At 45.0% G+C, this 26,389-nt stretch overlaps 1 protein-coding gene across 4 annotated transcripts in view; it reads right to left on the bottom strand.

The window, feature by feature from the left end:
• Window positions 1-2,639: 2,639 nt before the first annotated feature.
• The window catches only part of LOC147626456 (Peroxisomal membrane 22 kDa (Mpv17/PMP22) family protein), a 49,709-nt gene continuing 25,959 nt past the window's right edge, over window positions 2,640-26,389 (bottom strand). The window contains exons 4-8 of one of the 4 annotated variants that reach the window (XR_015268595.1): window positions 8,152-8,227; window positions 4,430-4,500; window positions 3,907-4,224; window positions 3,094-3,148; window positions 2,640-2,980 (exon numbers count right to left, since the gene is read on the bottom strand). Coding sequence is in view for 2 of the 4 variants with exons in the window: in XM_086816530.1 (XP_086672656.1) it covers window positions 3,097-3,148; window positions 4,139-4,224; window positions 4,430-4,500; window positions 8,152-8,227 (285 nt within the window). In the remaining 2 variants the exon portion in view is untranslated. Of the gene's footprint in view, window positions 2,981-3,089; window positions 3,149-3,906; window positions 4,225-4,429; window positions 4,501-8,151; window positions 8,228-26,389 lie in introns of all 4 variants that reach the window. The other 3 variants (XR_015268593.1, XM_086816530.1, XM_086816529.1) reach the window with 3 other exon arrangements.

Here is a 26,389-nt window from a genome sequence, read left to right on the forward strand (position 1 = left end):
ATGTAGACGTATCGAGAAGAAGCCATATCTCTGTCTCTTTCTCCAAGGCTCCATCTTCTCAGATGTTGTCGTCGAACATAACGTAGAGCTTCAAACACACTCTGTCTCTCTAACTTCATTGATAGACTTTGTGGGCCACGCTCCACGCTTTATGCAAAAGACATAGTACTGATCTCAGATTCAGCAGAGGAGCTACAGAGACACTTGATGGCATTACAGGGGACCTCACGGTTTGATCAGGTAGACATGCCCCACCCTAGCGGCCCAGGCTCGGGTTACAAAATCAAGGAGACATGTAGACATGCATCTGCCGTTAACCTTGGCAAGACCAAGCTTATGATCTTGAACACCTCATGCCTTATAGCTTCTACTGAATGAACATCACATATGCAGGGGATCAGGTACATGCGCCCAGTGGCCCAGGGGATCAGGTACATGCGCCCAGTGGCCCAGACTCGGGTATGCAGGGGTGCACCTAGTGGCCTAGGCTCGGGTATGAAACTTTGGCTCGATTGGAGCGATAGTCTCGCCGTCAAGAGCCTAGCACTCGGGGTGGCTTTTTGACACACTTGTGACACCTATTGTGATGTATGGGGCCTCCTTTTGGGGACTAGACCTCGGGGAGCATGACTAGAGGAGGATAAAGAGATTGCAGGCATGATTCTGAGTGTCCCACTCCATTATCCTTGCAAAGTTTGGTGGGTGCCCTCTTCCAAATAGTAACCCCCACATACCACATCTATACCTTGGACAAATATAGGCTCCCTTGGTCTAGGCATCTAGCCGAGATTGGACATGCTAGGCTTTGGTATGCTAGGGTTACAAAGTGGTTCCTCTCACATGGGCTTCATATGGATCACGTGCCACTATAGTTTGGATGCACCACTATTACCTCTTACTTGCCAGGACATTAACCGATGTGTCTGAGCCGACCACTTCAGATTTGAGACCCACGTTACATGGTTGGATCCATTGCAACTTCCTATGAAGATGTAGTTTTACTAGGATCACTTGTATGAGGCTTATAGAGGATGGCTTCATTTAGAAGCCTAGTATAGATGCATGTCACATGCCACAAGGATTGTGATTGGTGAGATTGAGACTCTTCACATCGTTTGAAGGTGGACGGTCTGTTGGATGATACCTTACCTAGTTTTTGTGGATGGTCTGTTGGATGATATATATCAAAGAAACAACGAATGTGGAGAGAGATCAAATGAACAGAGCTGCCAAGAGACACAAACATGTAGTCTGATGAAAAAGATGTATATGTGATTGGGAGGACTTTCTAACAAATCATTTCTCTTCAACTATCATTTCCATCATCAACATTTTAACACTTTTCAAGGAAAAAAATGCTTTTTTGTTGTCTAGGCACTTCAGAAAGTAGGTCACAAAAACACAAATTATTTTATTATTAGATGAATCCATTTGTCGTCTTGCTTTCAATCAGACTGCCACATATTGTCTGATTTGAGCATCAAGCATTTGTTTCAAGCCCTCCACTCTCTGTAGTGTCGTGAAGAAAGGGTATTTCTAGCTTACACTCATGGTATGTGAACTGAGCTAAGGTTTAGACAGCAGCCACTTGGACATCAAGATGGGTACCTTCCAATGCCTTCTACACCCATTTTGACATGGCCATAACTACTGCAAGTTTGATCCAAAAAAGGTGCTGCATTCTCTTCTTCCTAGACATGCATCTGACATTGCACCCACTTCCTTGCTATCCGAAGTACCCCATCAGGACTCTCCATAGACATTATTGCAATGCAACAGGATTCTCAGTTCTTTACATCTTGCTTTCCATATGGTGTGTGTAAGTGCCCTCTTTACTCCATAGGGCAAGTGCCCTCCAACAACAATATTGTTGTACCAGGTCAATATTGTGATAAGAGTAGTTTAAACAAAACCGCCTATGCAAAGAGAACAAAATGTGTCTCCATAGTGTTTCCCCATAAATAGCTTCCCATTGGCACCATCGACCTGTCAATGTGGCCTTGCTTTCATGGAACCACTAGCAAATAAAAACAGTACTACACAAGCAGTATGGATCTCTCTTTGTATCTATAAACACGTCACTTGTAGATGCAGTCTTGATGCCATTTGCCATAATAATTCTCAAAATTTTGTAAATCAGCTAGACATTTTAATACTAAAGCCTTTTTTATGACCCCAATTTGTAACATTGTGACAATGTTGTCTTCAAATATGAACCAAATATTTATATTTTCAAAGGTTCATCAAATTGCCTTTGAATGTGTCACATTCAAGCAATCAAACTTTGGCCTTGTAATCAAGGTGTGGAAAGTCTACTTCACAACTTTGTACCATTTTTATTTTCTGGACTTAGGATGAGGATATATTCTTCAAAGCGAAGTCCTAACCATCCTTAGCATTTCGGTAGGAAATCCCTTTCATCTCCCCTCCAGAAATCTCAAGCTGGTCTTCAGGTCTCTTGCCAAGAGAGGACAGGCTACATTTATTTATAGCAATATAATCTTTGCCATGCCTAACTATATCGTGGCACCACCAATGTACCTTTTGGCAAGAGGTAGATTCTCTATTTTCCACAAGATGTAACACATATGAAATTTTCGAAGTCTTTTCATATCACAAAAGAGACTAATAAAACTCTATAAACATAAAATCACTAGCAACACCTTTCACGCTCTAAATACATGATAAATGTTCTTATGTATCCATGTATATGACACAAGTACCTCTTTATGTTTAAATTTTTTTGATATTGTCAATACTTGCCTCAAAGAAGTCAACCATTGGATTTAATTTAGGCTGATCTTCACATGAAAATGTGTCCCATAATGTTATAAGCAATAGCCTTCTGCCAATTCTTGGCAAGTTTTGTAAAAGATAAAGCTGTTTGATATAGTCTGAACATTCAAGCTAGCTAAGTTATGCAGCAATACAAGTGTAACAACGCAAATGTGTGGGTGTGTTTGCGCATGGACGAGCGTGCCTGCAAACAGAAGACATCTCCAAACTTATTATGATTCTAATTAATTTGCGGATAAATGAAGGAATGTGCAATTATCAGAGTACGTGTTTTTTATAAAGGGAATACATACCTACTTCTCAAGATGCCTTGACGGCAAGAGTACGTGCTTTCAAACTCAAGAACACACCCCTATCAACAGAAAGCAAGAAGTGTCAGCAATTAGCTCCCAAAACACCTTCAAAATTAACTGAGAACACACTCAAACATAATCACTTAATGAAGAACCTCTACTATCCACCATCTCCAACATGTCCATTGTCAGCTTGAAGCATCTCTAACCTGCAAGTCAGCCACAGCTTCTTGGACATGGCTAATTCAGTTTGAGGTTTGACTCCATTAGGAGTTCCATAGTATCTCTTGCTCGAAATGGATACCTTCCTGATTATGGCAGGATTCCTATCATAATCTGCTTTCCCGAGAGTCCTGAGCCCCAAAGAAGTATCATGATCTAGATTCTCTAAACAAAATATCCGCAGTCACGTCACACAAGAACACTGCCTCAAAATACTGTCTTCACACCTTCTGGGTAAATCTACTTTCACTCTTGGATGGTTCCACCCCAGGCCAACACTGCATAGCAATGTATCAGTCATCCTACCAGGAAGCACACAATCATCTGCCGCCCCAAAGTCTGACAAACCCTGCTGCCTTTGGATGCTGTCATAAAGGAGGGACGGGCACTTGAAGCCTCTTATGGCTCAGTATATTACCAAAGATACGGCAAGGAGATAATGGACCAAGCTCTACGGCAGGAAATGTACTTGGCCCTAACAACACTATGCCATGCGCACGGTTCTCAAGAAGATGGAAAGATGCAGTAGGTGAGGTATAAAAGCTTAGCTAGAAAACAAAGCTCTGAATGATTAAAGAGCACAAGAAATGCATACAAACAGATTCATTGACGAATGTAAGGGTGGCATGACAACATCGACCCGCCCACACCCATTAGCTAAAAAGCATCCTCATCCAGCAGCACCCAGGGGTAGGGCGGGCTCTGTAAGGCCACCTGATGTCTTGATTGGCACAGACAAGCTCCGTTGTTGTGAAGCCACCTAAATGGAAGCAAGATAGCTATCACCGACCCTGGTGTGATGAAGAGAAAACCTTGAAGCCCCTTACCAGCAAGCTGCCGCAAGTCCATGAAACAATACACGAAATTCGATAGGCATATAGCGATAGTTGATGAATCCAATGATAGGCCATATCTGAAGATACAAGACAAACTAAATGTTGAGTATTTACAAAAAAAATTGATGCCTAAACATTAAACCCCTCTTACGAGAGAGAGAGAGAGAGAGAGAGAGAGAGAGAGGAGCCCAACCGGTTAGCTCACAAGCAAGAGGTTGTGAGTGAGCATATAGTAGTGAGTTCCATTCTCAAGAAAACTGCATTCCAAACTACAAAACTCACCTTCCATGAATTCAACTGCACATTTACATAGTCTTTCTTTATCTTGTTCTTCACAAAGCTCCACGGCCTTCCTGTAAGGATTTCATGCATCAAGTTACTGAATGAATACACCAAATACTTTCTATAAAAGTAAATTAAACTTCAGAAACACCATGCATAAAGCTATTGAATGCATACAACAGTACTTTCTACAAAAGAAGACTAAACTTTTGAAACACTGTATGGACAGCTTTAAACCACATCAAAACTATGTCTTCTAATGTCCTTACTACTGTAAATGAATATCTCCACTAAACATTGCAAACATCTCTCTCTCTTAACATGACTACTTGTGATTAATGCTAAAAGCTCCAGAGATTGATTCTAATCACATGCACAATGATGACAGAGAAGTAGAGATAAATAGAAGAGGACTTTTTACCTAACCTACTCCTACTCTAATTATTGAATGAGTAATTACAATGATTGGCAAAGAACCAATGCCCTCCTCTATGCATTATTGGAAAACACTGATTTGGAGGTGTACTTGGCTGATCTAGATGTCGTGACTAAATGCCCTTGGTCCTGGCTCCCTTGCCCTTGGTCCTGGCTCTGCAACCTCGGTCTCTGAATGCTTTGGAGTGATCCTTGACTTGCCCTTTTATAGGGATTTTGATAGCAAGTCATATTCAGGTGCCAGCCCTTCTTAGGCCACAACAAGTCATTAAAAATATCATGAAATGTGTTTATATTGTGCCCATAATGTCCCAACCATTGGTGCATGTCCTCGGCACCTCCACCCAACTAAAGGGCTGTCAAAGTTGCTCAACATTGCCCATATACAACCTCTTAGCTTTGCCTCGGCAGCTGCAAGGAATAATCATGTCTACACGGCACCAGATTAAGGTGTGAACAAGACATCCCCTCCTACTAAACTTGGAACACTATGACAAACCATGCACCTTTTCTCTTTTCTTGACTTTGTCTTTCCCTAAGCTCATCTCCCAACTCTTGTCTCCTCTACCACTGTTGCCTCCATCGGAACTATCGGTTCCTTCGCCAATGGATGCTCTTCCAACATGGGAGACTCCTCTGCTTCCTCGAAAACTCTTGTGGCATTTGTCTCATCCTCCTCCGTACTCAATTCAAAGAGACATAACTGAATGGTTTGCATTACTGCCTCCTTGGCAATTTGTCAGTTTATCAGAGATGAGATCGGATATACTTGCTTTGACTCTTCCACTGTAACTTGGTTGAACACAATGCTAATCAATACACTTAAATACACTAAGATTTGATGGACACTTGCTCAAATACAAGAAGTAAATTGCTGAATTGACAAGAGACACACAATGAGCCGGAAAGGCCAACCCCTCCCTCAAATAAAGTCTTGATCTTGGGAGAATCAAGTACATAGTGTCATGGGCATTTCTGACCAGATTTTCATACCAATGCATATCAATACAATATTGCAAACAAGTGGTTCTCCTTGTAGACTTGCAATCCACACTACCCTCTCAAGTGCCCATGTTCCCTACCATCTGCTCTCTATTGTTCCATCAACACATGGTAGCAACAATATGCAAGAGAGCACGTAAGACAAGAGAACACTACACAAGGTATGTGATCTTGTAATCCGGTTCCTCCCTCCTGCTACTTGCTTCCATATTTAAGCATTAAAGCTTACCAATTGCAAGTAGAGTCGATGACAACCGAAGTCTTCACAATGGAAGTCCTTGGAATGAAGAGATCTTCGATTTGTCGCAATTCTTCACGACAAAAGTCTTCAAGAGGATGAAGGGAACCTTGGGAAAGCTTCTCCTATGGTTCAACTTGAGAAAGGAGGGCTGAAATTGGGTTTTCAGCAAAAAGACCAAAAATTACAGCAATAAAGAGAGCTGTTTTGCTGAATTTCAATCATTGGGAGTGTATAGGAGAGTGATTAACATCCGGAATCACTCTTGGAAGCTTGAAAATCACCTTAGCAAGCTTGGAAATGGAGTTCGGAAGGAGAATGTGCAGAAAATGCAGCTCAAGAGCCCTCATAAAGGAGGCACCAATCTCTAGAGAGAGGAGGAGGAGGAGAGAGGTGGTGAGTTGTCCGTGTAGGTGGCAAGCAGGTGCTTTGTGGAGCAAGCTAGAGCGAACACATGGCTGGTTACTCCCTTTGTACAAAGGGGATAAGGTCTGGGCGGTGGACATTGGGTGATGTCTACCTCGGGACATCAGTGTGTGTGAACATCGGGCTGGTCATAATTTATAAGTGAGTTTTGGTCGCCCAAAACTTAATGAAGTGTGTACACACTCACTTATAAATTAGTGCTAACTCCTAAGGCCAAGTTTATGACCAATACTTACCACCTGTCACATGCCACATAACCATGTCAGCAGACAGTTTCACACGCACGGTTCGCGGACGGGCGTCCCCTTATCCGGAACTACACATTGGTCAAGCAAGCATGAAAACAACATGCAATTTCAATTGCAAGTAAGCACATAAAGATGCTATGCAATGCAACATTGGTATGGATGATCCCCGTTCATGAGACTATACCAAAATAGACGTGCTCCAGGAAAGTGCACGAGGTACCAAACCCATTGGAACACCAATCCACCAAGCATTTCCGGGCATGTACACGGAGGCACAAGTCCCAACCGGAAAGCCAAGTCCACAGTAACACATGAGTGGCATCAAACCCCGGCATATACAACTGCCATGGACACCAGTCCAACGTACATACATGATAAGAAAGCACGGGTGGACCAATTGGGTGGCCAAATGGTGACATCCACCACCACCATCGGCACCTCCTCAAGATCTTCCAATGGTCTACACTCCTTACTTGAGGAAATTGTCACAATCTTGAAAGCTCTCCTGTATCCTTGGAAACTTCCTCTTAATGAGTTGCAACCTCAAGTGAATTCTCCACTTTCGTACCTTTGTCCACGAAAACTTTAACTTTTGCAACACTTGTCTCGTTCTCCTCCTTGGCAATTTGACTCTTCCACCACCACCATTGGCACCGCCTCAAGATCTTCCAACGGTCTACACTCCTTACTTGAGGAAATTGTCTCAGTCCTGGAAGCTCTCCAGTATCCTTGGAAACTTCCTCCTAATGAGTTGCAACCTCAAGTGAATTCTCCACTTTCGTACCTTTGTCCACAAAAACTTTTACTTTCAATGAGACATTTCCACCACTTTGGAGAAGTGCTGGATCTTGGCCACTTTTCAGGCAGAAGAAATGTACTGCAGCATTTAATTCAGTCACGGGTTCTCAAAAGCCTATAAAATCACCTCCCCACTTCAATATTTCTCTTTCGCAGATTTATGCAGTGGCCAGTCAACAGCAGCATGCGGCAGTGTTTCACTATTGTAGCTAGCTCCAATAAGTGCAAACTGAGGTTTTACAGCAGTGATGGTGTCCACCAATGTACATGCATCTACCATGATCATTAATCAAACAAGAAGTGAATAACCATTTAAAAAATTAGAAGATACACCATAGCTGCCAGAAACGGGAACGGGGCATCAGGAACGGTCAAAGATCAGGAAACAGAAATGGCCAAAATAAGGGGGAATGACAAAAATAGGGGTTTTTTAATTCATCCATCAAAAATTGGGCCTCATTTTAAGAGAGTATATGTAATTGATAAAGAAACGGCAGAACATTATCCCCACTTTTAGGTGGGGAAACAGTGTTTCCTGCAACTATGAGATAGACAAAGCATGAATGTATACATACCTTCCAAAACTAAGCCGAAGTACAACATAAATATGAAATTATTCCATGGTCCTGAAAATGCTTGCTCCAAGGCCACCTAGCACACAGAAAAACAACTATCAATTCAAGGGTCTAAAGAACATTTCAGCACTGACGACCTGATTGGGTCGATCAATCCAGATGCCAAAACATCTGATGCAATATGCTGTTTATAGAGTCCTAAAATCTCTCACATAAAAGCAAGTACTCCAATAGCCCTCTAATGGAAAAGTAACTGCCTTAAACAACCCTTCAATGGGAAAGTAAATTTGTAAAGCATAGCATGCCTCCTAGAGATCAAAAATTGAAAAAATTAGTTCAAAAATACACAATGGTGCAATAGAGCGTGCTGAGCAAGTATAGTGTAGAACTAGGCTTGTCCCTTCCTCTTAGGGTATCTTTTATTTCTCAGCTTGCATCCATACTACACAGCAACTCTGTCACAAGCAGGTGGCATGGCTCCTTATATTTGACCAGGATGGGTGCAAGAAAGGTTTTTTCTCACACTAAGAATAAGATACTCGCTTGCATGAATTGTCATGATTGATAACATCTTGTCAATGTGTGCTCTTAGGGCTTTACACATCGTCCGAGAACTGAAGCCTCCCCCCCTGTACGAACCTGTCAACACCACCCCCCCCCCCAAAGTTCCACCTTCGCCTGGTTGCCCCCCCCTCCCTGCGCAGTCCAGCGCCCCTGCCTGCCCCATCGCCAGCCCTTGCCGCCCGCCCTGTCCTCGCTGCCCTCCTTCGCGCCTGCTACCTCTCCTGCCTGCCCGCCCTTGGGCTCTCACCTGCTGCCCTCTCCTCCCACCTCCAGCTGTCTGCCATCTCCCATCTGCCAGCCTCTGCGCCCCAGCCTCCTCATTGCTTTGCCCACCCATCAGCTTCCTCTCCCTTTCAGGTTCCAGCTTTGGGTTTTTTTTTTTGTTGTTCTTTCAGCAAGCTTTTGGCTCGTCTAGTCTTTCCCCCATTACGAGGACTCCACGGCCACTGTCATCCCCGACCGCGGCTGCTGTCCCTTGCCCATCTTTTTCTGCAGCGGACCTCCTGCTCCTCGCATTGACTGTCGCCTCCCTAGAGGCCACCACCTTGGTTTGCAAGATTGTGGGTAGCCCCACGACACGCAATCTTCTCTAGGCTGGCCTCATCGGCGAGCCAGGAAAGATCACTAATATTCATCCTCTCATGCACGGATACTACCAGGTGGAGTTTGATTCATCTCCAGCATCGGATATAGTCATGCAATTGGCCCTGTCGCACTGCAAACGGACCAAGCCTTCTTTGCGAGGTGGCAGCACGACTTCGACCAACATCCGACCCCTGCTAGGTGTCTCGGGCTTCGTAGTCCCAATTTTCTTTCTTGGCGCCAAAAAGAAGTACCTTCCACTACTCCAAGTGATTGGTAGAGTTATTGGGAGAGTGATGGAATCCACCTCCCCCAAAAAAAAACCGCCTCAGTTCTAGCCCAGACAGCCAGGATCCCCTCTCTTCGTATCTGCATCGCCTTTCCCGAAGCTATTCCGCATTCCGTGCCTCCGAAGAGATTCTCTCTTGTAGACAAAGGAGTATTTTGGCCTCCCTAGACAGTGTTTCATTGACCGCCAGATAGGGCATCTTGCTAAAGAGTGCCCCCACAGTCAGTCCACGCGAGCACCCACATAAAGAGTTGTGGGATCGTGACAACGCCAAGGTCCGTTCATTTATCTTCCTCAACTGCACACCGCAAGTAATCAATCATATCAAGCATATGACGCTGGCCAGAGGTATATGGCAGCATTTGGCTTCTCTTTACAACAGGGTATTACCCATGAAGAGGATTTCCTTGAAAGTACAGATGTGGGTTACGAGCCCTACAAAGTCGCCGACGATGCGGGAGCATATTAACAAGCTGCATGCTCTTCAGGAGGAAGTTCTCCAGGCTGGGAAGGAGATATCGTCAGAGGACATGGCCATAATGTTGCTGTCGCATTTGCCCTCTCAGTACTCAACATTTTACTCGTCTTTGATTACCAGTAGCAGACTCAGCACTATCACGTGGGAGAAGCTTGTGCCCATGGTCTTGGACCAAGAGGAAAGATTCTCGAACCCCCCTCAGGGTGGAGGTTCGGAGGTCTTAACTAGCCAACGGTTGAAAGGCCGTAACACGGGCAAAGGGAAGGCTTCATCGGAGAAGTCCTACGCTGACCGCGAGAAACTAAAGGTAGAGAGGACCTGTAATGATTGTAACGAGAAAGGCCACTATTGGAGGCAGTGTCCCAAGCGGAAGACCGAGAAGGGTGAAGATTTCTCACTAGTAATCATGAAGACTCCGGCTTTTGTGCACTTGGAGGTGATGGACACTGATGTTTCATTTTCTTCAGGCATGGAGGAGATTGGAGGACTCTTCGCCAACGGATACTCGGGAATGGATTCTAGACAGTGGTGCTTCCAGGCACATGACTCCTTCCCATTCGGATTTATAGGATCTCTGCAGGTATTCTGGTCACATTCTTACTGGGGATACATCCACTATCCCACTTCACAGTGAGGGCAGGTTGGAGATGATTCCCGATGGCAGAGGGGGGAAGCATTCCTCTCAGGTGTTGTATGTTCCATCACTTGGTTTTCATCTGTTGTCAGTGCATCAGGTTTGCAAGACTGACGTACGGGTGGAGTGTTGGGGTTAAGGCCATGTGCCACCTCATGTACACTTTATGTTACAGTTACAGTTACAGTGTGAACACGGTTCACTCCGAACCGGTTCCACCCAAGTGTCTATCCTAATATATTCTTGAGGGTTGTGGTGTGCCCTCTTCTCTCTTGATTCACACCCACCACTCTTGTGTTCTTGTTCTTGCTCTCTTCCACTCGCTTCTTGATCCTTCAACTGATATCAGAGCTTTGGCTCATCATCTCCATCCCGCGTCCTCACCCTCAGCCCAGAAGTTTCTCGTTTGCTGCCCCGACTTCGTCCCAACCCGTTTCTCGCGCGTTTCAGCCCGTTTCTCGCTCGTTTCAGTTCCAAACTTGACGGGCGAACTTCCTCGACCTTCGTGCACGCTGTACGGACCATCCCTAAAAATCCGGGCCATCCCTAAAAATCCGCCGAGATTTCCGGGCCGCGTTTTTCGGGCTGCCCTACGCGTCTTTTTTTCGTGGGGTCGCGTGCGGGAACATCCTTCTTCGAGGTATTTTTCAATTTCTACAACTCCCTCTGTGATTCTAGTATCGTGGGGAGTCATGTTTCGCAGGTACACTTGACATTTGGTCAAGTGGGCAGTTGGATTGTGTGACATTTGGTCACATTGGGCAGAAATTTGGGGATTTGGTGCACATTGTGGTGCATTCTCGGAAATTGCAGAAATTGCATGCAAGAAATTTGGGGCTTTTGACGCTAGAGTGCTTGTACGCACTTGTGGATGCCTATTCGATGAAATTTCTCTTCAATCAACACCAAAACAAGGGGCTTTTGCTCAAATTGGTGTCATTGGCTGTTGTAGACAGTTTTGGAAGGGGATTCACATGTCCATGTGTCAAATGCATTGACAAAAGAGGAGATTTTGCAATCAGGTCAGTTTTGGGTAAATGCTCCTTGTTGTGGACAGCGCATTTGTACACTCTTGGAGAGAGTGAAAACTCAGTTCAGTTCTGAGTTTAGCTTTGTGACAGTTTTGTACAAGTGCAGGCACAATTTTGGAAGAGATTTGGGCACTTTTAGAGTGATGTTTTTTTACTGTTTTTTTGACAGTTTTGGAGAGTGGACAACATTGCATTTAGTCACAGCACGTGACTTTGAGGCTCTCTGTGCCTTAGGTGTATTTATTTGCTTCTATTTGGGCTTATCATCATGTCTTCAAGCAACGAAGGAAACTATTGGAACATCGAGAAGTTGTAGGGGAATGCAAATTTCTCCTATTGGAAGAAGCAAATATACAATGTGTTGGTCCAGAAAGATCAAAATATGCCTATCAAGTATAAAGGGGTCAAGCCAGATGAAGTGACTTTCAGTGGGAAACCATGGATGAGAAGGCCAAGAGTACCATTCTTTTGACCATCTCGAAGAAGATCTACTTCAATGTAGAGAATGAAGCCACCGCTTACAGCATATGGCAAAAACTTCAGTCCCTTTTCGAGAGTCAGAGCGCAGCTAGTAAAGTGTTTTGGTTGAAGAGGCTCATGAAACTAAGCATGAAAGAGGGGACAGCCCTCTCACTTCACCTCAATGAGTTTCACTCTATATTCAGCCAACTCACAAATCAGAAAATGAATTTTGATGATGAAGTGAAGGCCATTTTCCTCTTGAGTACCCTCCCTGACAGTTGGGATACTTTTGCTACAGCCATAAGCATTTCAGCCCCTGCCTTCACAGGATTGTCATGCCAAGATGTGGAGAGCGCTCTTCTGCAGGAAGAGGTAAGGCGTAAGAATAGCACTGAAAATAAGAATGCAAGTGCATTGGCTGTGGGCAGAGGTAGGCAGCAAAATAGAGGGGAAAATCAAAATAAAGGGAAATCTCGCAGTAAGTCCCGTCCTAGGAAGGACCTTGAATGCCACTATTGCCATAAGAAGGGGCATATCAAAAAGGACTGTTTTCAGCTGAAAAACAAAGGCAAGGATAAGGAAGGAAAAGAAGAGGACAAAGATGCTAAAAGAGATGCCAAAGACACCAAGGGCAAGGCTAAAATTGAGGAGCTCAATGCAGTGATTAGCAGTGATGAAGATAATGACGATGTCATACTTGTTGCATCCTCTGGTGATAGTTTTTTTCTTGTCGCCAATGACGGCTCGTATGCACAGGATTGGCTATTGGACTCAGGTGCATCCTATCATGTTACTCCTCATGAGCAGTGGTTTGCTTCGTATGATGCAGGAAAGAGAGGATGCGTGAAACTTGGGAATGATTCTGCCTGTGACATTGTCGGCATTGGGGATGTGCATCTAAAATTCCCAAATGGTTCTGAATTTGTCTTGCACAATGTGAGACATGTGCCACAGCTCAGGAAGAGCGTGATATCCACTGGGCAGCTTGATGATGCAGGGTATCTCACCCAATTTGGTCATTCCATGTGGAAGGTGCTTAAGGGAAATATGGTTGTGGCCAAGGGCTGCAAATCAGGCACCTTGTATCCATTGTATGTTGAGGGTGTTGATGCTAATGTAATCCATGTGACCGAGCAGCCACACACTTCATTGTGGCATAGCCGGTTGGGCCATATGAGCCAGAAAGGAATGAAAGTATTGTCTTCTTTGGGTTACTTGCCGAGACTTAATTTTTCTAATTTTTCAGCATGTGATCATTGTATTTATGGCAAACATAAGCAATCAGCCCATAAAAAGGCTGGAAATGTTAGGCAGGAAGTCCTAACTTTGGTACATACAGATGTGTGTGAAATGCCCAACCTTTCTTTGGGCGGTGCCAACTATTTTGTCACTTTTATTGATGATGCATCCAAGAAGATATGGGTCTATCCCATTAAGCATAAGAGTGATGTGTTCAAAGTCTTCAAGACTTGGTTGGCACTTGTTGAGAATCAGACAAGAAAGAAACTTAATGGAGGGGAATACCTCTCAAGGGAATTTACTACATTTTGTGAGGAGAAGGGGATAAAGAGGGAGTTGCCCGCTCCCTACAATCCTCCACAAAATGGCATGGCTGAAAGGGCAAATAGGAATATTCAGGAGAGGACTCTTAGCATGCTCTCACAAGCAGGATTGACCCATGGTTTTTGGGCAAAAGCTGTTAAGACAGCAGTACATCTCATCAATAGGTCACCCAACAGGGCCTTGGATTTGAAGGTGCCTGAGGAGGTGTGGTCAGGAAAGCCACCCTCTTACAAACATCTCAGGGTGTTTGGCTGCGAGGCCTTTATGCATGTCAGAAGGGAAATACGTAGCAAATTAGACCCAAAGTCACGCAAGTGTATCTTTCTTGGGTATGGTGACAATGGAGAGATGGGTTACAGGTTGTGGGTGTAAACCGGCCTTCAGAAAGCCAAAGGGCGGTGGAACAAACATTTGCACATAAAACACTACAACACTGTTACATTCCCGTAACGCCGCTACGGGCATTACCACAAGAGGGGACGGCCTCTGGCTCACCACCCAGCCATAGAGGAAGAATGAGGATTGCCCCTCATCCCCCAAGCTATATAGTGTGTGGCCTGCCGTCCACACTAGCCTGGCCGCCCATGACTCCGCATGGGCGTCCTCTCCCACTGAACCCCGGACATGGCCATCCGGTCTGCCGTCGGTCACACAGGCATTACAGCCTACGTGACATTACCCCCCCCTTAAGAAGAGTTTTCGTCCTCGAAAACAAACTGGGGAAACCTTTGGAAATTGCACTACGGCGTTCCCAGGTTGCTACACCTCATCCCTATCTGTCCATTTTTCAAGTACCTCCTGGTACACTTTATGTCGGGTGTGTCTGTCACGATACCGTAGAATCTTTTCAGATTCATGTGGTATCTTTGGTGGCTCTATCAAGTCCACCAAATCTTTGGAGAAACTACGTTCTCTAACCCGTGAACTGATTTCTTCAGTTTACTGACATGGAAGACAGGATGGACTTGAGAACTCTCCGGTAACTCAAGTTTATATGCTACGTCCCCAATCTTCTTAAGGACCTTGAAAGGACCGCAATATCTAGGAGAAAGTTTATCACACTTTCCCGTTTTCATGGTTTTGCTGACTGCGCAGGAACCTTTAAAAATACAAAGTCACCTTCTGCAAAGGTCATTTGTTTGCGTCCTTTATAGGCAAATGTATTAGCGCGATTCTGTGCGCTACGGATGCTCTCGCATGCAGCTTTGAGCATATCATTCATATCTTCAAGGAAATCCTTGACAGATTGAATCTTCTCCTTTTTTAGGCCTACAACCATCGGAGATCTCGGCTGGAATAACATGAATGGTGTAAATCCAGTCGTCGTCGCTGAATGCTTGGAGTTGTTATAAGCAAACTCCAATATGGACAAATATTCTTCCCAATTTGATTGCTTCTTACTTACATAAGAACGCAACATATCCTCGAGTATTTGGTTAACTTTTCAGTTTGACCATCAGACTCCCATACTCATACTCAGAGTAGTATCCAACTTTTTGAAGACTTCTCTCCAAAAATGACTGTTGAACTTTCTATCTCTATCTGACACTATATCTGCGGGCAGGCCATATAGCTTGTAGAGATGTTCAATAAAGAGTTTTGCCAACTCTGGCGTTTTTACAGTTTCTTCGTGGTAATAAACTTTGCCAGTTTATTTGTCCACTACTACCCACACCGAGTCATTCCCTCGACTCGTCTTGGGTAAACCGGTAATGAAATTCAAAGGAAATGCTTTCCCATTTCCTTTGAGGAATCTCCAGTGGATGGAGTAGTCCTCCAACCTTAAGACGTTCATGTTTATTGACCTGGCACTTACTGCATTTCAGCACATAAGTCTGGACGTTCGTAAACAATCTAGGCCAATAAAACTGTCTTTTTACTAGTGCATAGGTCTTCTGAATTCCAGGATGACTCGCACTTGGACTATCAAAACTATACCCCGAAGACTCGGCTAGCCTCTCCGGACTAACTTTCGCTTCGCTACCCGCCGCACCTACGGCCAGTCTCTCCGGACTAGCATTACGTGCCGGCAAGGAAAGTGGGCGCGGCTGTGACAAAGTGCGTACGCATACAGCACGCCAGACCTCTGTAAAGACAGGATCATGCTCACACAAACCATGATTTGGTAATCAACCAAAACCTTAAGGCAAATTTCATGCCTTGATTTTGCATCATGTCATTAGCACAGAAGCTAATGTAATGGAGAGCACTCTAGTAGCTCAAGTTCTTAGACTATGCTACTAGATATTTGTAGACTACGCTACTATGTTGCATCACCAACTTGTTAAAATTTTTTCTTGGAAAGCTTTACGGCGATAGGAGAAATAAACTAGAGCCAATCTAATCATGCATCACAAGGATTAGTTCCAAAGTTGAGAGATACTTCTCTCTCAGAGTAACATCTTTGCACAAGCATATGCTCTAGAATCTTGTTGAGTTTCTAACTACCATCAATCTACGGATGGTTAAACTCCACTCTAACTCAGAGTAAATGTAACTTTTGAAAATTTTTATTCAAATATAACAATCAAACTTCCTATCTCTTATGCCATACTATATGTGCGGGCAGACCATATAGTATGTGGAGATGTTTGATAAAGATTCTTGCACCACTACGGGTGTCTGGAGTTACATCCAATCACTTACAACTCTTTGTTGCTATTACCAGACACATCCCTTCAAGTATTGTCTGGACTCACACAACTATTCCAGTTTATGTGATATTTGAGGATATCCCTCAAGAAAGGTTCTTGTCCTCAAAAACTCTACTCTCAAGCGACTACGCGCTAGTGTCATAGGTTCAAGAACAAATCTAGACCGTGTTTAATATCATATGTTATATTCTTGAGTCCTTCCAAGAAACTTTTAAACATCTTTCAACGAAGATGTGGTATAGTGTCTACGCACATATTGTGGTACTATTGATTTGCAACAGATCAGTGGTTTCACACTTGTAACAAAGTGCTTCATTGTTGCATATTATTACCCTTCATAAGTGGTTACACACTTATGAATTATTTGGGTGGGTTGTACCATCTATCAAGAAAAATTCCAAACTAATAACCACATTTTCAATCCACAGATAATGACTGAGCTTGCTGCTGCGAAGCCATAGGTTGCTAGATAATTGATGGTAATTACACAAGCCAAATGTCTCATTACATCATACATTCAATATAAATGCAAACATCACAGTACTTCGTGATGATGAACTTAGGAATTTCATCCTATCCCTGTTTGGTGTTGGTATGAAGTATAAATATGAGAACATTATTTGCTGCCTCCTCATTATAGCGGCAAAGCTACCTACCCATCACAGGTGGCAATCTCTACCAAGCTATAACCAATGACAAGCAAATAAACGAGTACTTTTGTAAGAACTTCATAAGCATATCTCACACCAAACTCATAATCACTACGGATTAAATGCCAGGGCTTGTAAAATTGAATGTTATCTGATAGGTAGAGGGGATCATCAAACTACGGATGACCTTGACAACTCACTAGGACTAGTGATGTGTAACTTTTAAGTTACTCCACTCCCTTGCTTATTCCATACCATCGACCGAACAAATCGGTCCCTCGCGATTTGAGCAACGTCAACATATTTATGAGTACCTCGATACTCATGGATTGTGGTTCGGTAATTTAAAATGTTGATTTAGAGTATCTTTCACTCGAAGATCTTAATTTTATTAGCAGCAATGTATTAGTAGTGAGTAACTACGTACCCACCATCATCACACTAGTGAGTAACTACGTACCCACTATCATCACACTAGTAGCTACATACTAGTCTGTGAGTAACTCCGTACCCAATGGCGTACCTCCCCCGAGTGGGAGTACCATATAAAGCCATCTATAACAAGATGCTTAAGTCACTTGCTGCTAAGAAGTGACTACACAAATTACTCCTCCATTGCACATTGCAGTACAATTTCTGGTATTACAACACGAATTTTGGACGTCCTTATCATAGAGGTCAACTTAAAAACTAGTGCATAGGTCTTGTGGAGTCTCGGCTGACCTATCCACACCACTGGTGACTTTCTACAAAAAATGTGGCGCCGAAGTCACCACCTATGTACTTTAACTCCGTACAGTACATGGTCTCCATTTATCATCTATGGAAAGTTGTAAAACATTCCTGCGATGGATATTTATCACCCTAAAATCATTGTGCACTATTTTAGTGTGAAGAGCTTTTTTCCTGGGTACCATGGTCACCCCAAGCTCTTCTTTTGCTAAATTCTCCGATTTAACAAAAGATATGTCTGCCTCCGAACACTCCGATTCAGTCCCAGACTTTGAGTTTACTTTTTAACACTCCGGTTAAGTCAAAACTCACCAGATACAGTAGGATTTACCACTAAGCTCTCCGGCTTAGCCTTCTATCCTAACTCAGCCCGAGTTTATGTACACTTTAATGTCGGATCCGATACTAACAACAATCAGGCTCATCTGGAGTGAGATACTACTCACTATTGCCATGTAAAACCTTATTAAATACTAGAAATGCTCCACTCATTCCTTAGGGGTCATACGACTCATAGGGTTTACACGCACATGAACTTTGTAAGCAAAATAGCCTGTCATGCAATATTACAATTGCTTATGTAGGAAAGTAATATATTTCCCAAATTCATATGGTAGCAACAAAAATGTGCTCACAATCGCACACTTATGTTGAACATAGGCAAGACTACGCTTGCAAAATGCTATAGGGCGTCCCCCATGCATGAAACTGTCCAACCAACTAGTCTTACTGCTAACCTCTAGATTTAGATCACTCCGGAACTAAATCACTCTGTTAGCACTAGTACACCATCATGGTCTTGCTACCTAGAGCTTCTCCGAACTCTGTAACTGGGTTTTATCCCAACTTATGGCTATATTTGGTAATTTTCAAAGTTCAAATTTTATCTTGCACACTTTATCACTACGGACAAGTGTACATACAGACCTGCCAAAGAGTCAAGTTACATGCACAAGCCTTGGCGTCCCATTCCACCAAGACTACAATCGATTCCGTGAGAATTGATGTCCCATACCATCAAATTACCACCAAACCAATTGATGTGACATATAAAAAGGCTCTTTCCCCCCTCGAAAGATCACCACAAACTCTCGAGCAGCGGGATGTCAACGCATGGCAATAAAAAGAAGAGAAAACCATGCTAGTTTAAGAACAGTTCTCTTCGATCAACTTTTATAAGGGCATTGAGCATTACATCTCAAGACTATACTCCTTCAGATTTACCTTTGATTTCTACAAATCAATCTTAAATCTGCTATTATTATCCAGGCGTATGCTAATCCCTCAGATTAGTACTTCTAGATAAACCAAATTGAGTACTGCTAGCAGCACTGCTAACCCCTTTATCCCAAGTACACCTTAGGGATTACTTTAACCAGGCAATCACGTGACTAAACTAGTCACTAATCTCTAGGCCCAAGTATTGACACTATTTTGTTATTACCAACAAGGGCCAGCTTGCCTCTACGGGCCAAGGTTCTCGTGTTGCTACAAACAGTAAGCAACTTGTTTGGACCCAAGGCATAACCACATCAAGACTTCGCTTGTACATGGTTCTTATTGCCAAGTTTATCACAATCTTCAGCAACTGTTAAAAGATTGTGAAGGGTTATGAGCACTACGGCTCAGTTATGTTTACCTTGATTTCTCGTTATTAGCACTTCGTCTAATTTGAGCACAACTGACGCCATGCCGGTCTTAGCCCAAGTAAAACACACCGCGGTTTCAGATTTACACTATAGCCAAACTACGTGACTTTGATGGTCAATACTAAGTGTATGCTCAGCTTAAATTTAGTCTTTCTGAACCAAATGTGTAATCACCACATGTGTTATTTTCGAGGCGCTACGGCCATAGACGTGTTCACTATGCACAACGGCCATAGAACGTTTTTTTTTTTCTCGAAGAACTCGGCACTACGGCCGTGGGCTTTATCTCTCTCTTAGCATGCGACGCTACGGCTGTGTGCGGTGGGTCTCTCTCGTGGAAAACAGGCACTACGGCCACACGGCACGACGGCCGTGTTGGGCTTGTTTCGTGGGGTATTCCATTGTTTTGCGTGTCTTTTTTTTTTAAAATAAAATAAAATAAAATAATAACGGGCCGGGTCGGCCCTCGCCGCTTCGGGCGTGGCCGCCCGCCCGTGGGGAGTGTCCTTAGGGCCGCCGAGTCTGTCCGCCGCCGCCGTTGGCTGCATTTGATTTTAATTTTTAAAAAAAAAAAGAACAATTAAAATATATGGTTTTTTAACCCTTTTTTTTTCTTTTTCTTTTTTTTTCTTTTTTGCTCGTGGCGTTTGCTGGTGGGCTGGTCGGCTGCCTGGCTGGCCGCCTGCCTGGCCAGCCGCTTGGGCTGGCCGCCCGCTGGCCTCCCGCTGGCATGGCCGCCTAGCCGCCTATGGGCTGGCCTGGCCGTTTATGGCCGCCCGCTGGCATGGCCGCCTATTGGCTGGCCTGCTGGCCGCCGCCCGCTGGGCTGGCCGCCTGGCCAGGGCGTTCAACTCCGCCCGCCCGCCTCGCTATCCACCCGCCCAGCAACACCAACGAGCAGCCGGCGTTGTTTGCTTCAGCTTTTCCCAGGTGTTTGCTGGCCGGCGCCTTGTCATCACAGCATTTCCAAGGCAAGCCCCCCCCAGGCTCTTCAAATCGACCGTGGGGCTAGTGGGGCTGCGCAGTGAGGCTGTTTTCGCCCCCCCCAACACACAATTGTGCTCTTCGCCCCACGTCTCCCACAAACAAAACGTTGCCTTCCAAACACTTTCGTTCAGACAAGCTTCAACGACTTCTTCGCAGACAAGCTTCATTATCAAACAAAATTTATTTCGTAAAAGCTTCAACGCAGAGAAAAAACAAGCTCTTACTTGCAATTTGCTGTGTGTGATGGGGAGAGAGAGAGTTCTTCCCCTCCATTCTTCCATGGCTGCCTCCCTCCACACCCTCCATTCGAGATAAGGATAAGGAGATTGTGGATGAAAACCATCGAGTGGGCTCCGGTCCCCCGTTCACGCGCAGGCTCTGACAATCCCATCGAACCACGCTCTGATACCAGTGTTACATTCCCGTAACGCCGCTACGGGCATTACCACAAGAGGGGACGGCCTCTGGCTCACCACCCAGCCATAGAGGAAGAATGAGGATTGCCCCTCATCCCCCAAGCTATATAGTGTGTGGCCTGCCGTCCACACTAGCCTGGCCACCCATGACTCCGCATGGGCGTCCTCTCCCACTGAACCCCGGACATGGCCATCCAGTCTGCCGTCGGTCACAGGCATTACAGCCTACGTGACAAACACCATTGAGGACCTAGAAAAGGAAAACAAACAGGGGGAGCTAGAGTGCTCCTACAAAAAGTACACGGACACCGATTGGCCCCAAATCGCAGTGGCGCCCCTTGCGGTATTTCTTTAATTGATTATAAGAGCTTTGATTACAATTTAAGGCTGGTAACTTAGCCGTCCCAGTAGAACTCCTGAAGCCTGCAAAGAACCTGCATCTGGCTTCTCATCCACACGGCATCCACAAACTAGTCCAGCCATTGTTCACATCGAAAGACTCTTCTCACATAGAGTCTGAATACAAAAGCTTTCTCCCATGATCAAGGCTGCCACATCCATCCATAGCCTCTCACACTATGAACAGCATCACACCCTGACACATCCAGTGCTCCTGCATCACAACACAGACTCCCAAACTATCTCTCAAAAGAGTATCACAGCACAGCATACCATACAGTCGACACACCTGTATAAACCCTCTCTACCTTCCAAGGGTACTATCCATCTCTGTCATGGATTTCCTGTCCCCTGTCATATCAGTAGCTAGGCTGTACCAAACATGTGTCCACTCCTGTACTTTCTGCCTGCATGTGACCTATCTCCTGGAGAAACCCAAAAACATGTTTCCTCATCGAGAAACCTACGACCTGTTTCCACATGAAACCCTTAGGCCTGTTTCCCTTTGAAACTTCTGTCATGTTTCCCATACATCTAGTTACCTGTTCCCTCATGAAACATCTGGCAACATAGAGATACTCATAACTGTAGGTCCCACTGTTCCTTTCTGGCAGGAAGAAAACAATCTGCTCCATGAGCACGCAGCCATGCGAGCTTGCATCACTCCCATGCCAAGAAACATAACCAAAAGACCTGTGCCTGTAGCCAAAAACCCAAGCACACATAGCTGAATTTGCAGCCACACAAAAACAGCCCGCAAACTGTCCCAAAACAGTCCTGAATCCAAAGCAAAGAGAAGCTAAAAGTTCCATCAGTTGAACGCCATCGACATGATGTCTATGTTCATGGAAAAACAGCCCTTATCCACCTTTGTGTCAAGAGAAACCAGCCCTTGACTACTCTTCAGCAGAGGAAGAGAGAGAGAGAGAAAAGAGAGCTTGTGCCGCAGCTTCCGCCCTTCTACTATTTCTCCTGCAACTTGCCACCCTCTGGAAGAGATCTTGTCGGCCAACAGTCCTGACCACATGGAATCCAAAGCTGTACTTTTCTGCCGACCAACCAGCCGCCTTGTACCTGCACTTCAGCCCACGTGCATCATCCATGCAGCCGGCTAGGCCCTGCAGTCCAGACCCTTGCGCATAAAGAAGAACATGCGCTGCTCTGTCCAGCGCTGCCTGTACACGCCTGCAGCAGAACTGTCCTGCGCCAGAATCTGTCCTGTCCGTACAGCTGTCCGTACAGTCGTACAGACCAGCCTGAACTCTCCTGTGTGCAGCCCACGTGTCCCTTCAGGCGACCAGCCCTCCTCTGAAAAGCACAAGCGCCTGCTGTAGGGATAGGCGCCTCTTTTGCCTGCTAGCCCTCCTTTTACCCAAAAAGCACACGTGGCCCCAAAATAGCTTATGGGCCACATTTCTTTTATGAAAGGCTTAATAAATGATTTTTAAAGGTTTTTAAACCTTCAAAGCTAAAATCTCTTTGCCCCCTTTCACACATGGGGTTGTCCACACATGGGCTTCCATCTTTCACTCCAACCTGATGCCATTCACATTGTCCACCATGTCCCCGTGCACACCTGCATCTTGTCCAGAGAAAAACACAGGGGCGTGACATACCCCCCTCTTGAAAAATGGCAAGCGTCCTCGATTGCACTCAATGGCACAGTAAAACATCTTATGAGCAAAGATACCCCATATGGCAAAAACAATGGCCTTCCAATGCATCTGGATGATAGAACAATCATCCTGCACAATAAGCCACACTGTCCTCTTGCTTGTTCCTTCAGAACCTACAGCAAAAGTCTAAAACCAAATGGAAACACGTTACCTGTGTTAGCCAAAAACAAAACCATGCATCATTCTACCTATGACAAACATATGCATGACACATATGCATTCGCAAACAATATGCTCCTCAAAATGCTCTACCTACTCCAAAGTAACAGTCTAAGGGCTGCTCGCAAGCCTTACGCCCATGGGCATCCCGCAGGACCCACGACTGAAGGTAAAACATGAGCATATGCAAGCACTCAATGCATCCAAACACTACATCTACCAAGTACTTTCCCACATATGTTTCATGGCCATCCCGCAGGAGTCACACCCATGAACATAATAAAGCACTTGATGTATCATACCAACATACATGCAGCAATCAACACAATGCAGAGTATTTCCCAATGTATTCTCAATGGTACCAGGATCCAATGGCACCAGAATACAAAAATACCTCTACGTCAAAAAGTGTATGCATACATGCACAAATAGAGTTCGATCCATATTTCCATGAACCAAACCAACTCTAGGACTGCTCGCAAGACTTATGTCCTCCATAGAGTTATCCATAGTTGCAGTTAGAGTTCCAGGTGCGCGCGACTGTGAACCATACCCAACTTTACCATATCATGTGTCTAGAACACAAGATCATAGAAGTCCCATAAGCAGATGTACTGTCAGCCTCAGTACCTTCGGGTGAATACAAAGATGTCACCAAGCGACTCCTAGATAACAAATGAGCATGTCTGTAACAACAAGGGAGCGGAGGTGCTACCCCCCTCTTGAGCATCAGACAATGCTCCAGACCTATGCTCTGCTGAACCTGAATGAGCCGTAACAAGAGTCGACTCCAACTCATAGGCATCAAGATAAAGCTGCAACTCCTGAGGTGAATCTGCTAAGTCACCCTCCTCCATCCACTTCGCATCCATCAGTGAACCTCCTCCATCCACTTCGTATCCATCAGTGAACAGCTCTTGAACTTCACAGGATAGCGACGGGAAACTTTACCCTGTACCTTTCTTTCCTTATGTGCCAGTATCTACTCAGGAATAAGAACCTCGTCAAGTTCCTCCACTTCCATCTGAGCCTCATCTGATACATCCTCAGGCACCCAAAACCTGCTTGCACTCCACCCAAGTGGTAAGCACAAGTCCTCGATGAAGCATAGTAGATCACCACTGCTAGACATAGAAAGAAACTGTCTTCCGAACCCATGAAGCCTCTATGAAGATACCACCGGTGACAAACTGTCGAAAGCCATAGCCTTCAACGCATCTCCTGCACCATAACACTTCAACTGCTTCTTGTTCCTTGCCGACTACTTCTTGTCCTTGGTGTCTTTTCTCCTGAACTTCATCTTCAGCTCTTGCTCTTCACCTCATATAGGCAAAGACACAAAATCCTGTACTGTGTCCTGCACTTCCTTGTCACTTTCCTCATGTTGAAGCTTTTGATGTGACTCTCATGAGACAACCACGAGCTCGCCCCCTTAGGAAAGTTAGTGATTGTCTCGACCAAAGCAACCACGGACTCGCCTCCTTGAGAAAGTCGACGATGTGTCCCGGCGACGGAACCTTGTAAACCGGCCTTCAGAAAGCCAAAGGGTGGTGGAACAAACATTTGCACATAAAACACTTCAACACCATTGAGGACCTAGAAAAGGAAAACAAACAGGGGGAGCTAGAGTGCTCCTGCAAAAAGTACACGGACACCGATTGGCCCCAAATCGCAGTGGCGCCCCTTGCGGTATTTCTTTAATTGATTATAAGAGCTTTGATTACAATTTAAGGCTGGTAACTTAGCCGTCCCAGTAGAACTCCTGAAGCCTGCAAAGAACTTGCATCTGGCTTCTCATCCACACGGCATCCACAAACTAGTCCAGCCATTGTTCACATCGAAAGACTCTTCTCACATAGAGTCTGAATACAAAAGCTTTCTCCCATGATCAAGGCTACCACATCCATCCATAGCCTCTCACACTATGAACAGCATCACACCCTGACACATCCAGTGCTCCTGCATCACAACACAGACTCCCAAACTATCTCTCAAAAGAGTATCACAGCACAGCATACCATACAGTCGACACACCTGTACAAACCCTCTCTACCTTCCAAGGGTACTATCCATCTCTGTCATGGATTTCCTGTCCCCTGTCATATCAATAGCTAGGCTGTACCAAACATGTGTCCACTCCTGTACTTTCTACCTGCATGTGACCTATCTCCTGGAGAAACCCAAAAACATGTTTCCTCATCGAGAAACCTACGACCTGTTTCCACATGAAACCCTTAGGCCTGTTTCCCTTTGAAACTTCTGTCATGTTTCCCATACATCTAGTTACCTGTTCCCTCATGAAACATCTGGCAACATAGAGATACTCATAACTGTAGGTCCCACTGTTCCTTTCTGGCAGGAAGAAAACAATCTGCTCCATGAGCACGCAGCCATGCGAGCTTGCATCACTCCCATGCCAAGAAACATAACCAAAAGACCTGTGCCTGTAGCCAAAAACCCAAGCACACATAGCTGAATTTGCAGCCACACAAAAACAGCCCGCAAACTGTCCCAAAACAGTCCTGAATCCAAAGCAAAGAGAAGCTAAAAGTTCCATCAGTTGAACGCCATCGACATGATGTCTATGTTCATGGAAAAACAGCCCTTATCCACCTTTGTGTCAAGAGAAACCAGCCCTTGACTACTCTTCAGCAGAGGAAGAGAGAGAGAGAGAAAAGAGAGCTTGTGCCGCAGCTTCCGCCCTTCTACTATTTCTCCTGCAACTTGCCACCCTCTGGAAGAGATCTTGTCGGCCAACAGTCCTGACCACATGGAATCCAAAGCTGTACTTTTCTGCCGACCAACCAGCCGCCTTGTACCTGCACTTCAGCCCACGTGCATCATCCATGCAGCCGGCTAGGCCCTGCAGTCCAGACCCTTGCGCATAAAGAAGAACATGCGCTGCTCTGTCCAGCGCTGCCTGTACACGCCTGCAGCAGAACTGTCCTGCGCCAGAATCTGTCCTGTCCGTACAGCTGTCCGTACAGTCGTACAGACCAGCCTGAACTCTCCTGTGTGCAGCCCACGTGTCCCTTCAGGCGACCAGCCCTCCTCTGAAAAGCACAAGCGCCTGTAGGGATAGGCGCCTCTTTTGCCTGCTAGCCCTCCTTTTACCCAAAAAGCACACGTGGCCCCAAAATAGCTTATGGGCCACGTTTCTTTTATGAAAGGCTTAATAAATGATTTTTAAAGGTTTTTAAACCTTCAAAGCTAAAATCTCTTTGCCCCCTTTCACACATGGGGTTGTCCACACATGGGCTTCCATCTTTCACTCCAACCTGATGCCATTCACACTGTCCACCATGTCCCCGTG

The sequence above is a fragment of the Cibotium barometz genome, chromosome 22, assembly GCF_041138505.1.
Source record: "Cibotium barometz isolate CiBa-2024 chromosome 22, ASM4113850v1, whole genome shotgun sequence".
NCBI classification, from domain to species: Eukaryota; Viridiplantae; Streptophyta; class Polypodiopsida; order Cyatheales; family Cibotiaceae; genus Cibotium; species Cibotium barometz.